The sequence below is a fragment of the Pleurodeles waltl genome, chromosome 4_2, assembly GCF_031143425.1.
Source record: "Pleurodeles waltl isolate 20211129_DDA chromosome 4_2, aPleWal1.hap1.20221129, whole genome shotgun sequence".
NCBI classification, from domain to species: domain Eukaryota; kingdom Metazoa; phylum Chordata; class Amphibia; order Caudata; family Salamandridae; genus Pleurodeles; species Pleurodeles waltl.
In genome coordinates this window covers 771,720,740-771,735,124 of record NC_090443.1, presented here as the reverse complement: position 1 = coordinate 771,735,124, position 14,385 = coordinate 771,720,740, and the positions used below count along the sequence as shown (strand labels likewise).

At 45.7% G+C, this 14,385-nt stretch overlaps 1 protein-coding gene across 3 annotated transcripts in view; it reads left to right on the top strand.

Moving 5' to 3' along the window:
* Positions 1-366: 366 nt before the first annotated feature.
* Positions 367-14,385, top strand: part of LHX8 (LIM homeobox 8) — a 154,906-nt gene continuing 140,887 nt past the window's right edge. The window contains exons 1-3 of one of the 3 annotated variants that reach the window (XM_069232429.1): positions 367-1,517; positions 7,784-7,864; positions 10,080-10,232. In XM_069232429.1, the coding sequence (XP_069088530.1) occupies positions 1,440-1,517; positions 7,784-7,864; positions 10,080-10,232 (312 nt within the window). In that variant the 5' untranslated portion in view covers positions 367-1,439. Of the gene's footprint in view, positions 1,518-6,297; positions 6,463-7,783; positions 7,865-10,079; positions 10,233-14,385 lie in introns of those variants that run through there. The other 2 variants (XM_069232428.1, XM_069232427.1) reach the window with 2 other exon arrangements.

Sequence of the window (14,385 nt, the reverse complement as noted above, 5' to 3'; positions counted from 1 at the left end):
TTGTGTGTCCTCACCTGATGAGGAGATTGCCTGCCTTCCTCCTCACCTGAGACAATGGGCCTCTGCCTTTTCTTCATTTCTCGCTCTCCGGCTTCAGAGACACTTGGTCTCCTGGCCAGCTGAAGGGGATCTGAACGGTCCTGGGCTTCTCTTTCTCACCTGCGGCAGAGAGGTCTAGATGCTTCTTCTCACCTGCCTGTGGGAAATCTGCTCACCTGCTGCAGTGAGGCTTTCCTGAAGTTATAATAAGTGTTTGCAGGTTTGTGCGTCTTCTGTGCTCGGAATATTTATGCCAGCGTTTAGGGAGGCTGCGAGACTGTGCGCAGCTACTCACGCTTCTCTCGTTTGGCTGCTGCCATTTAAGAGTTTTGTTTTAAATGATTCAGAATTTTAATTTAGTTCTAGTTCGCGAGAAGCAAGAACTTCAAATGTGTCTCTTCCTTCGAACAAGGAAAGTTTAAAGATGGGCCCTCCAGAGAGTGGTACTGATGAGGCAGTGGCTGTCTTCACCGCAGCCGGCTCTGTGTCCGAGAGGAAAGGGGGGTCTCCTGTTCAGGTTCTTGGTGTGGGGTCTCTCCTGTCCCTCGCTGCCAGAGCCGTGCACCCCTTCATGGGGTAAAGGTGGGCCAGTCTGCGCTCCAGACACTAGAACGGTGGCGACGGCAGGCAGTATGGCGCATGCGTTACCTCATCCTTTTGACAGGACTTTACGCACAGGCAGAACCAGATCTGGACAGAGGCATGGGCGTGTTTACACCAGGAGGGGCGGACAGGAAGCCGGGAACGCTTTTCTTACCAGCAGAGGTTCCACCCACGTTTAAACTTTTTTTCTGAAAGCGCTGGTAGCAGTTTGTCTGGAGCCAGAAGAGCCGCCTCAGCAACACTGCGCCTCCGTGTTGCCTTAACAAAGCTGGCCACGGGTTCCCTGGTACAGGGGGCACTGGTACCCTTACTCCTTTCAGCTATTCGGGGTACTAACTGCATAAGGCACACTTCAGAAGTACCGGGTGCCAAGGAATCTCAGCTGCTCCAGGGTGACCTTTGTGCAGAGAGGGGGCATTGGTGCCTTTCGCCCTCTTGGAGTACTAACTGCACAGAACCCACCACCTGCCGCCAAGAACTGCCACTGCACACAGCTGCACTGGTGCCGCCGTATCAGAGCTGCCCCAGGCGCTTCGTGGATAGAGGGCACTGGTGCCTCTCGTGCCCCGCAGAACACTTTCCGTCCGGCTCACCACAAAGCTGCCATTGGTGATCCCTCCCCAAAGCTTTGCACGGGTGCAGTCTACACAGAGCTGTGCTCGGATGTTCTGCTGATCCTAGAACTGCATCCAGGTGCCCCCGACTGCTGAATCCTGGTGGCCCGCACCCCAGAGCCGCCCCCGTGCCCTCGCCCGGGGCCCCCGTGCTTGGAATGTGCTGAGCCGCCCTCCGGGGCCATGTATTGGAAGAGCGAGCAGATGTTTGCGTGCAAGCTGGAGAAGGACGTCCCCGCGCTGCCGGCCCCCACTGACAAGGTAAGGGCTGGACCCAGAGGCTCCACCGTACTGTGGGTAGGCCCTTGGACTTTCAGAGGAGACTTTAGCAGCAGTTAAAGTCGGGGGGCTCCATGTAATGGTCAACCTTCATATTTAAGAATTTGTTTCAAATGTTTAAACTATTTCACTTACGTCAATATCTATACTTTTTACGCGTAGCCAGATTTTACAGCTCATTTGATTTTTTTTTTCCTATGTATTTTGGATTGCGTTTTGCCTGTTTGTGAAGACTTTACGACACCCTCTTGTGTTGCTGAGTATAAATAGCATCCAGTACCTTGTCACCGACACTAGATGGATTGCAACGGTATCTGCCACATTAAAAAAAAAACTGCCAGGGGTACTCATGCCATGTGCACATGTATAGCCCACACGTATCTCTCCCTACAGGTAGTTTGAGGCGCGAAGGAAATATATTCATAGAGTGCGAATAAACGACACGAGGAAACTAGTTACTAAATAAACTTTTTTTTTTTTTAATAATGAAGCAAACAAAAAGTCTTGTAATTTGTTTGCGGGAGAACTTTTTAATGAAAAAGCGTGCATTTTCTACGAAGCCACCTGATGAACTTCGCACATACTAGTCTATTATTTAATAACCTATTTAAAAATATTTCTTGCTGCGGCAGATTTAAAATTCCCTTATGAGCACTTTACGACACTTTATTTTTTTTTATTTTATTAAACCAGTTTAATGGCACTCTGTCATGCTCTAAATATAAAAGATAAGGCCATTCCTCTCATTAATGCAGCTACTACTACACTGCTTCCGAGTACGTAATTTCAGTGTGTGTGTATATGTATATATATGTGTGTGTGTTTCCACTACATGAGGGTTGGCGGACATAAAACATGCACAACCTCTTGGTTCATTCATGCTGGTTCTTGTGCAGACAATTAGTCCCATTTTATAGCGTTTTCTTGGCAGGTGCGTGACCACTCATACAACATGGGTAGTATTGCAAAACGCTCACAAAAACCGTCTGCGCGCGTAATTCCCATTTGCTGAAGGCGAGGGCTTGGAAAGCTCTTGAATTACGCTTTAGTCGCCTCGGAGCGTTGTAGGGCAGTTGAAGTCCTAGAAGGCAGTGAGTAACCGTGCCGAATATTGTTCAGTTATGAGTTTTATGACCCCTCTTTAGCCTCACTCGTTAGGGCTCCGATGCCAATGGTCACGGAAATGGGTGCAATAATTACCAAACACGATATATTGTGCCGTTACAAGATTAGGAATCTATCAAGGGTGAGAAATACAACCCGACAGGATTATTATTCAAAATAGAGCATGACAAGCAGACTTTGCTGCTTACTGGACAACACCTGCATGCAAACTGTAAAACAATAAATAAACAGTGGGCGCTTTGACGCTCCCCTTGAATTCTGCAAATTCGAGAGTAAAAATGTAGATTGCTTCTCAAATAAGTGCAAAAAAGCAAGACTAAAGTGTATGACGCTGCTGTACTTATGTTCAACATTTCTGAATATTAGGAGAGGAAACTAATTTACATATTTAAAGTCTGTCCAACGTGTAGAAGTGATGTACACACCCTAGAATGTATGGAAATAGCCGAGGTACAGATACTGCTTGGCTGGCTCGAAGAACCAAAGCACAAGCCAAACGTGCACAAAAGCGAAACAAAGAACGGTTGGGACTTGGGTGGACGGACACGTAGTTTGCTAAGGGCATGCTGTGACGGATGCGCTGACGGACTGCATAGTACCAAGTTTCCCAGTTTTGTGCGTGACTAGTAAGGTGAGCCCCTGACTTTTCAGAGAATTCTGGGACATGTAATTTTATTTAACCGCTGTAAACCAGGACTACAAGTCCCAGAATCCCAAGGAAAAGAACCGGAGCTGGACTGACTAGTCGGGTTCTCAGGCCTGGGACTGGTGGTGTAGATAGCCCCACTTCTGACTTTACAGAAACTCTAACTGCATTTCAACCCCCAAGTCAGTTTCTCGCCTCTTACGGCGCTATCTTTCCTCCCCATGGCTCACCGTTCACAGTGCCAAATTCCCCTCCTTAGTTGCGCACATATCCGGCTGAGGCTGGCAGTCAAAGCCCTCTCTACCCTGCCTTTTCTAACCACTCTTTCTCCTATCACCCCCACTGTATTTAATTATGCAATTTTCCATAGTTCGGCCATTAGCCAGAGGTGTCGGAGCGCTTTACAATAGAACAAACAACGTTACAAGGGAAGTTGAGAGGACAGGGTAGTAGGAGATGAAGTCTATAGGCACTATGCTTACTCGTGACGAGTTACTTATTTACAACGTAGCTATTAATTACAGAATACATATTTAGAAAAGTTACAAAAGAGCGCAGAACGATACAAGAGATGAGTAGCAAGGTGGAAGGAGACAAAACGTAGCTACAGCAGTTACTCATGATTAAAGTTATGATTTACAACAAATCAGCTAAAGGTTTCATATTTAAAGAAGTTGAGGGGATTCCAGGTTATACAGATGAATACTACATATTTACAGAGTTAAATACAGAATATCTTAAAATATGTAACTTAACTAACCGTTATAAATCAAGAGTTATGTAACCGTTAGGGTCGTGCCACTAAATGTGGGGGTGAATGCCTAGTATGGATCTTGGTAAGGGGTGCTATTGAGATCTGTTTTGAAGGTGCTGGTGGTGGTGATGCGAAGGTTTATAGGTAGTGTATTCCGGATTCAAGTTGCACTACCAGAGAATGACTGCACCATAAGTCTATCCCTTTTGAAAGCTAGAGGTTCAAACTGCAGATTCTAAGAATTTCATGAGGGCCTAGAACCGCCAGATAACTTGTTTGTTAGCTAGGTAACAAGGGTTGGAGGTGTGAATGTCTTTGTGTGATGCAATCAGTCTTGTATATGGCCCTAGCTTTAACAGGAAGCCAGAAAAGATTTATCAATATGGGTGTGACATGGTCATTTCTTTCGGTCCCATAAACAAAATGCGCAATCAAGTGGAGGATGAACTTTAGAGCAGATGGATTTTAGGGAGTCCTGCAAGTAGAGAATTATAGTGATTAATACTACCCTGCCCCCAAACACCCACTTGCACCCCGTGTTGGAGAAGTCAGAGTCCGCCTTTCAGAAGACCAGTGCCTTGAAACAGCACCAGTGAAACATAATACTGGAAAGGATTAGATTGTTTCAAACTGGCCATTTTTGTCTCAAGAGTGTGGACCATGGGTTGAGCCAGAACTAGGTTTGAGGCTTCAGTGGTTCTTCCACTTCTTTCATGCACAGCTCTACTTAACTCCACTTGAGACCTTCCAGTCATCTAGGTTAATCACCTCACACATGCCAGGCTCTCTACTCCTTCACGCACCGTGTTCAATGCCTGCGCATGCACGAAGCCAAGCTCTTCCCTCATGCAGCCGTGTCCATTCCCTTCACATACATGATGCCAGGCTCACTACTTCTTCACAAACCGTGTCCATTGCCTTCACATGCATGATGCCAAGTTCTTACACCATCCATGGGCATAAATTTTCCAAAATGCCAGGGGTAGTGGAAGTGACATCATGCACCCTTGACCTCCACTTTCACTCACAAATACATACTTACACACACTCACCCGTAAGCATGCACACAATTTACATTTAAAAGCATTTTTACTTATCTGAGCTGCCATGGGAGGGCATATTCACATTTTTATTATACTGATAGTGAATAATATCTTATGCTAATAGTGAATAATATTTTATACTAATAGTGAATAATATCTTATTCCGGGCTTTTTACTTCCTCCCACACTCTGGGTTCATTCCCTTCACATGCATGATACCAGGCTCTTTATTTTCTAGGTTCATTCCTCTGCACACATGACGCCTTGGTTCCTCCTCCCTTGTACACTCCGCTGTCCTTTTTTTTGTACTCGTGTCCCTTAGTGCGCTCGTGATTGTGACTTTGTCATAGTTAAAAAGAGCCTTCAGAGGGTAACTGAGCGATTTGAGGTGGGTGCCCACTGCCCAGTCCCCTGTTCACCTGACGGGTCGTGGCAGTAAATCAGTGCTTATTTTTTTTAATTTTTTTTTTTTTTACAGTTTTACACAGCGCGAACTCAACTCTGAGGTACCCATGAGCACCAGTTACCTTGCATAAGGACACATTCTGGTTACACTGGCTAACGCGGCCTCCTTTTTTTGGCTACAAGTTTTCTTTCTCTTTTCTTGATGCTTGTGATTTCTTTCTGCTCGGAAATCAAAGCGATGCTTAGAAAAAAGCTTTGCGAAACGTCCCTTGCCAGCACACATAATGCAACGCTAATAATGGTATGGATAGTGTGCTAGGTTTAAATGTCTGGCTCTTAAGCCAGACTCATTTAAACACCTTCCCAGCGTGTCCTCGTGCAGCAACCAGTGCTGTACGCTTAGTTGCGCACTCCCAGCCTGGCTTTAAAATGTTGTTCGGGCATCCAGGGCATACATTTATTTTAATGCCTCCATTAAATGCAGATGGATAGCTTCCATTCTCAGTCCGCCTTTGTGATGGGTAGGACGTTGACTTATATTGAGCCACAAGTGGCCATTTAGGGCTGAAAGGCGCGTGCGTGCATCACCTGCGGCTCTAATTGGGCCGGGCGGCCTGGGTTCAATCTGCAGCTTTTCAGCAACGGGAGCCGGCGCGGGCCGCTGTGCCTGCTGTGCGCCGCAATTAACGTTCAAGTATCCGATTAAAGGCCCCGCCCCCGGCCCGCGCGCCGCTCATAAAGCGCGGCTGGTGCTAATTGGGACGATTAAAGCCGGGCCTGCGAGCTGCGCCCTCCGAGGTGGACAAGGCGCGGGAGGGGCGGGGCAGATAAGGGAAACGCCCCTTGAGAACAGCTAGGGGCCTGGTCGGTAGAGGGGTTGAGAAAGGACCATTAGAGGAGAGTAGGTGTAGAGAGTTCTTATAGAAAGGGATTGTTGAAGGCCGTTTAGAATTGGTGGGTATATTAGGGTGTTTTTTTTGTTTTTTTTGGGGGGGGGGGGGTGATGAAGTACTCTTACAAAAAGTGGGGAATCACTTAGAGTGGTGAGGTGCCGAGCGGGCGGGGTGGCGAGGAGCCTTTAACAAAAGATGGGATTAAGTTCGTAGGGTCTTGAGCGTTTGGCCAAGGTGACAAGAAGGGGGAAAACGGTCCAGTCGTATGTTTCTATTGCTGCCTTATGGGAGCTGTAGTCCTGGTTGTCTCCAGACTATAACATTGAAAGCACACAGAGGACGTGTTTTTTTTTTTTTCTCTCCTCCTCTACAAAACATTATAAACTAAAGGCCCAGGGTGCGGTGGTGTTATGAGATGACTAATTTAGCGAGCAGGGAGTGCTTTTGTGGGAGCATGGTATTTTAAGTTGTTAGGGCCCTCTCGGTTTTGAGGGGCGTGACTTACATTGAAAGAGACAGGCGTAGCTGAAGTTCCGGGGGTAAGGTATTCCTGATGGGTACGAGTGCTGCTTCTACTGTTTTCACGTTGGTACTCTGTTGTATTTAAAATGCAACAGAGGTGAAGTAGGTCCAGAAGGCCTCGCTCTGGACCCGTTTCGTGTCCCCTGCGGTTGCAGGTACCGTGCGGGGATGGGGGGCTTCAACCGGAGGTGAGTGAGATGGTTCTAACGCCACCGGCCGCCAGGTGTGCTAGGCCGTTTCCTTGCATCAAATACAGTGCACGCGCCTTCCACCCGGGAAAAGGCTCCCAGGGCTGCGGTGAGGCGCCCCTTCTCACGGGTCCGCTAGGTCTGTTTCGCCCTCGTTTTACCTCCCGACTAAAAGTGAGGTTCTCATGAAGGGTCAAGGTGACAGCCAGGGCTCTTGTGGTGGGTTTGAGGCAGGAGGAGAATTGTCGGTATCCCCCCCCCCCCCCCCCACACTGTGCGACGGGTGTTCTCCCGGGGTCTCGGGCAGGACCAGGGGACGGGTGGTGTCCGGAGGTGGGGACAGGAACGTTGGACCGGTGGTGGGTGTGTGTGTGGGAGGGAGGGGGGAGTGGAGACAGGACCGTGGGACGGGTGGTGTGTATGGGGGGATGGGGGGGGAGTGGAGACAGGACCGTGGGACGGGTGGTGGGGATGGGGGGAGTGGAGACAGGACCGTGGGACGGGTGGTGGGGATGGGGGGAGTGGAGACAGGACCGTGGGACGGGTGGTGTGTATGGGGGGGAGGGGGAGTGGCGACAGGACCTTGGGACGGGTAGTTTCCAGGGGCGATGGTGGTGGGAATCTGAAGGAGACAGCCGCTTCTCTCCCGGTCTAACCCTCTCTCTGTCACAGTTCAAGGTGCTCATGGCGGAGGAGTGCTGCAGCCCGGTGACCGCGGGCCGGAGCAGGAAGGGGCCGGCGCCAGAGGGCCTGGTGAGTGCAGCTTTCACTGCCCTTGCGAGGAGGCTTCGTTGGTTCAGAACAGCCCAAGGCTCTCTGTAACGCACCACATGCCATACCTGGCCGCTCTTCATACTTGGTCGCTCTGCCACATTCAGCGCCTCTGGCAGTTCGCCATCCTCGGCGAGCTTTGCATAGGGCACTACTCTTATTAATGCCACACAACATACAGGCCTCTACAGCACAACATACCCGGCTGTTCTGCACCCGAAGGTTAGCGACACTTACACTGCGCGAGACGTGCCTGCCACTTTACCATAGAGCAGAAATGACAAACTTTACATTCTCACATCGTAATCAACTCCCTGCGCCATCCAATGGGTCGTCTCCCACGTGCTATTCGTAGCCAACCCATCTAATGGCGCAGATATGTATAAGCTCGCCTTCAACAATTTCAACTGTCCGCTTTTAAGTGCCCGAGGACGACGCAATGTTGCCTAAAAAACGTATTTGGACCAAATTAGCACTTGTTTATTTTGTAACGTCGACAGAAAAAGACTAACGGCTTTTGGAATGGGCAAGCTTGGCCCAGGGTGTAAATCTTCAGAGGGGGCTAAAAGGACGGTCTTCATCCAGGCCCTGCAAAATGCAATACCCCTCTTCCTTGGCTCCAGTGATTTCATCTAGTGCTTTCAAGCGTTTTTAGCGTGCCGGAGTCTATTTTGAGCACCCTATCAGCCCCCACCTTGCCTTCCAATCCCCTGCCGACCCACATCAACACCCCCTCCAAGCAGCTCGTAACCAGCCTGACAGAGCGAAAGTGATTCAGGTGAGCTGAGTGGAGGTGCGGAGATACATGTTCAGAGGTAAGTCAGTGCTTTGATTTAGCCAGTTGGAGACAGACCTGTGAAAAGTGGCTGCTGCCCCATTTCATTCTCCAGCAGTAGTGAGAGCGGCAACCTTCTATCCTCTCCCGGCGCTACTGGAGCAAGGGCTGGCTCTGAGCGGACGGGAGACTAGCAACAAGCAGCCGTCACTTGGTAATTAAAATAATCCCACTGAGATGCAGCCATGCTGCTCTTCCCTCTGACACTATATGCCCCTCCATCTTCTCGGTGATCTTGGTGGGTCGTCGGCCACCCTTGACTGCCCCAGGCTGCGTCATTCTGGTGACACGGCTTGTGGCCCCTGTTTTGGTCAGCTTGAACTTTAAAGATTGAGCATTTGGACTTTGTGAAATGTGCTTCAGTCCATACTGTGGACTCTTTCATGCGCTATTACGTGCTATACGTCTATGTGTTTTCAGACATTATTGCCTGAAGCTCGATTTGCGTTTCATAGGTTGATTTGTGTGGTGCCTGAGCTGGTTTCAAGACGTGCTTCACTTTTATAGTAGCGCAGATCCTGGAGCTGTGCTCTTACCAACATATGGTCGCTGTGCTTGATATTTTGTTTCGTTCACCGAGTCCTATTTTTACTGGGCCAGAAATGCAGAAATAAAACCTGGGGTGTACAAAATGTTTCTGCAGCTAAAGTCCACGCAGTTCTTGCGAATACGGTCACCCTACCCATTATTCACAAACCTTTCTACATATGAGCTTTATTATTTATAATATCTTAAGTTTTTGAAAGGAAAAAACAATGCCAATATACCCCGGTCTTGGCACTGTTAATGTTAACTTTAAAGACCACACATTAATTTCAGTCCTGCCACTACTGTTAAGGATGTTTTGCCAGTTTGTAAGGTAAACTTATTGAATTGTATTAAAGCTGGAAAAGTAGTGAACTAAACACACCTTTGCTGACTAATTGGGGAACTACGTAAGAAGAAACTAGTCATTCAATATTTGCACACCGCTTAATGTACATCCCAATTACTGGAAAGACCTCTTACTACACGTTTGAGTTAATTTTCATTTGCTATTCGATATGGTACCCACTTACTTACCTCAAAACACAGGTACTTATAGAACCACAGATTCTATGCATGCGCACAGGTTCAATGAGTTGAGAACGGATGGGTGTGGTACACAGATCTCTTTGAGCCTGTAATGCTTGGAGGTGACCGTTTCTGACACGTGTACTCGAAGGGTGTGCTTATCAGATGTGGAGCCCTGGGTTACATTGAACATGGCAGTAATCTGGTCAGGCTTCCTCTGGTGATGCTCCACCGGTTTATTGGAAATGTGATGGTTAAATAGTGCTGTTACATGCACGTTACTAACGTAGGCCTTTGTATCCTCACCAGCCTGGGCCCACCAGCCCCTGTGTGCCCCTGGATGAAGACTCCAGCTCTTCCTCTGTGCCACTTTCACCTGCTTCCCCTCCACACTCTGTGTCCCGGGGTAAGAGCATGTGCAGCAGCTGTGGCCTGGAGATTGTGGACAAGTACCTCCTCAAGGTAATGCTCAGCCATAAATGATGTTAGCATTGCATAATTACATTCTTTGTCATCCAACTCTGTGTAGTTGCAGTGCCTTACCAACCAACTTAAACAAATCCAATATGTAAATGTTTTTTTCCATACTATGTTATTTTTTGGGGGGGTTAGGTTTCCTGCACTTCGACTGACACTTATTTAAATCAATAAGTACATATTGAAACACATTTATTTCACATGTATTTGACACGAGCATTTTATGGAAACTGTTACATACCTCTATCGCCCTAAATGAGATAATTGCCAGATGGGTGCTAATGTAACAAATGGTGATGGACTGGTTGAGGAAGAGCTGTTCAGTAGGAGTCGGTTTGCACAGAACCTTCCCCAAATATAGCACTGGTGGACTTTTGCAGTTTTTCTGAAACTATCTCCTCCACCTCTTTCCTGCCATTAACATATTAGGTAAGACGTCTTCTAACAGATGAACAGTTTTCCACTGTCTTATCTTGTGTGTGTGTGTGTGCGTGCGCATGTTTGGTATTATTCCTCTACCATTTGGCGGGGGGAGGCGAGTGGGGGGTGGTAAGTCCTTCCACTCTGGAGCCCTTACATGTATTCTTAGAGGTCATGTTCCTAGTGGACATAACCCAGCCTCTGCACCTTCACTGTTAAAATAGTGACTAATTTGTAATTCAAAGTTTCCCTGCTTAGATTTTGTAGAAATCAAAGCATCACACAAGAATATAGACTACTTATTGAAATGGGCACTCTGGGGAAATCGACCTGCTACAGTGCGAGTACAGCACGTTGAAATTGTTTTATAACGTGCAAAATTTTCCCAAGTGTTTTCCAGAGCTCTGTAAAACAGATAACACCACATAGTAAAATAAAATACTCTAATGCTTACAAGTACATGGGATAATATTTCAGGCATTTAGGAAGACAACGCATTTGAATGTGATGGCAATGTATACATACAAGAAAGCCACATTAAGTAGTGGCATTTTACGAGCTGGGAATATAAATTGTAGAGGAGAAGGGGTGCTAACCAAACACACTGATTGCTAGACAAATTCCTAAACTGGCAGTACCTGTTGGTTCTTGTCTGCCGTTTTTTTAGTTTAATATTTTCGTGAAATAGTTGGCTATGGTAATATTGCAGCTAACTCTAATGTGGCACTGTTCTATAAAAATAACAAATGCAACAGCGTTTCTGATTCGCCTGGGGTAAGTGGAGAGGGATGACTTTATATACTACACTCCTCTCTAGTCTCTCTTCCAAAGGCAACAATAGGCCTGTCGTGCCGTGTTTGAAGGGTGATAACGTATTGCAATCAGTAGGACGCTACCAATAGTGAGACCCCTTGGCATATGAAGGACTTCCTGAAAAATAAAGGTTGGGTCAAAATGGGGCTGCTGGTATAATGTACCAAATGAAGGCAAATCATGCTGCACATTGTCGGTATTACTTGGCTAATTCTCATTTTAACACACCTTATCAGTGCAGAGTTGCATGTCATTTGTACCACTGTAATATCAGCCTAACCCAATCAAAAGCTAGATTGTGATGGGTTAACATTTGCAAAGGGATTACAACTATAAATCGTCACACATGGCATCTGTTTTTTTTTTTTTTACCCATTTATCGTAACCTGTAAATGATGTAGCTAGTGGGTTATGTGGCAAATATAATAAATCTATAACTGAGCAGAACAGTTTGAAGCTGACATTGCACAATCCCAGAGGACATGATCGTTATGCAATTTTTTTTTTTTTTTTTTTAATCAATCGGGTTATAGTTTTCTTAAAGATTGGGTATTTCTATAGAGGGGCACAGGTTGAGTTCTAAATCCTGATACAATTGCTCCAGAAAGATCTAGCCAAAAGAGTGTTTATTAACTTTTTCATCACAGAGCACTGAAGATTCCATGTTTCCCTGTAATTGGGATCCTTGAGTTTGTCAACAATAATTGAAAATATAATTATTGCGCTTTATGCTGCGTTCAGTCAGTTCTAGGTACTCCTATAACATAAGGGTTGGTCAACCCTTTGTATGAAACCACTGATGGCTTTTACTTCCTCGTCATTATTAGTGACAAAAATATGAAGTAAAATGGACCACATTTAAGCAATGGGCAGTTTCTGCATTATTGGAAGACCATCTGAGTTGAATGGGCCCAGCTGCCTAATTAAACTGTAATACCCAGACTCAGCAAGCCGTTACCCTATTGAAACTAATAGTAACTATGGCAGTAATGGATGATATCTTAAGACTGATGGGATTCAAGCAACACACTTGTTTATAGTACATTAAGGTTATGCATCCCAAATAGATAAACAATAATGAAGGCTCTTGAATGATAAACAATGGTGTACACCGAATGAAGCTATTGAAACAAAAATATGTCCGTTATGTGTAGGAAGAGCAATTGCCAATTAGCTGCTGAAGTGAACAGTACAGGTACCTAGGAAGAAAAATATTTAAGCATTGTACTCGGCTCCTGTTCTTAGTGATTTAATGCGATATGGTGTGATGGTTTATTTGCATACAGTAACTTTTGATTTTGAAGATTCCAAATTTGGAGAGTCTATTGTGAATGAAACACTCGAGAGAACCAGCATCAGATTGTATTTCATTTAAGACATTTGCATCCTCTTTCTAGGGGTTGTCTTCAACAGGTAATCTATTTGTCATGAGTGAACCGTTACTATTGAGGTTTGTTAATGTTTTTTGAAAAGAGACAGTTATCATATAATGTAAACATGTCTCCCACGAACAATAAGATTGAGCCCAAGAATATGCAACTTTGCCAGTTGAACCGTATTTTAATCTAGTTCAGCATCTCGGCAAATATGTCCTTCATAATTCTCTGGCGTGTTGAAATTCCCAATTTTGTGGTGGGGACAATACTGTTGGATTCCAGTTGTCAAATGCAATGATACTGCGTGAACTGGTCAAGGCCCTACTAAAAAGATACAGACCAAAAATAAAGTAGAAAAAAGTGCATGTTGGCTTCCTATTTCTTCTTCGCACTGTAGATTTATTAAAATTGAGATTAGACGATCTGTCTGAGCTCAGAAGCTTGAAATGTTTTTTGGGTTTATGTTCAGATGATTCTAGTTGCCCTCGAATGAAGTTGCTTACCCTGAAAAAAAGAACAGTGGATACTTCTAAAATACTGAAGAGGTGACTTCAGATGCAAACATTTACATTAACGTGATTTGGGTTCGGTCTACAATGAACAATGTTGTGAAATATCCATACTTGGGATTCCCATGTGTCTCAAAAGTGAAATGCAAAAGTCGATCGTGGAATTTATTGTCCACTACTAGGGGGAATGTTAATAGATTAAACTTTGTTTTGGTGTTGTGTGCAATAGTTTGGAGCTCAAAGGCTAGATTTCAAGTTGAATCGCCACATGCCTTATTATAGATTTTTGTGCCTAGCAGCAAAATCTGTTAACATGCTGAATGGTGATGAATGCACCATGCTGAAAATATTTCTGAATTTGACACACTATCCTAGTACATGCCGAAAACTACACTTCAGGCACGTTGGGGTATGTGTGTGTGTGTGTGTGTGTGTGTGTGTGTGTGTGTGTGTATATATATATATATATATATATATATATATAATCTTTTTTTTATAAAAGCTGATTGTCCATAAGTGGTACAATTTCAGTATTGCACCTCGTGGCTCTCGTTCCTCAGAGATCATGCAGCACTCCTCCATCATAAATTTCAATATTTGTATACGGTTGGTCAGATGTTTGAGGGCTAAAGTCGTAGAAACAAGCTTTGCTAGGCTAAAAGCAGATGTTTGTGGAGGCTCCCCCAAACTCGGGTGGGAGTTGTACATATGCCGGTGAGGCAGGGCCCAAACCAGAGTCTTGGCGTGAACAATAGCAACATTTTGGTGGCAGCCAGGTGGGATTGGCTGGCCAGAGCACGACACCCATGGGGTGGTTCCTAGCAGTGCAGCGGCCCCACCCTTTAAAAGGTGCCAAGTGGGTCTCTACCTGCTCACTGCCGCGAAGGACACCAGAAAGGACTTCGCTGCTCTCCACTTTTTTTTCAATTTATTTTTTTATTTGAAGTGCTGTATTTCAACTTGAGTTGTGCCACTCTGTTACTTGCTGCTCAGTGGGATTCCTACTAAATTTAGTAGTAA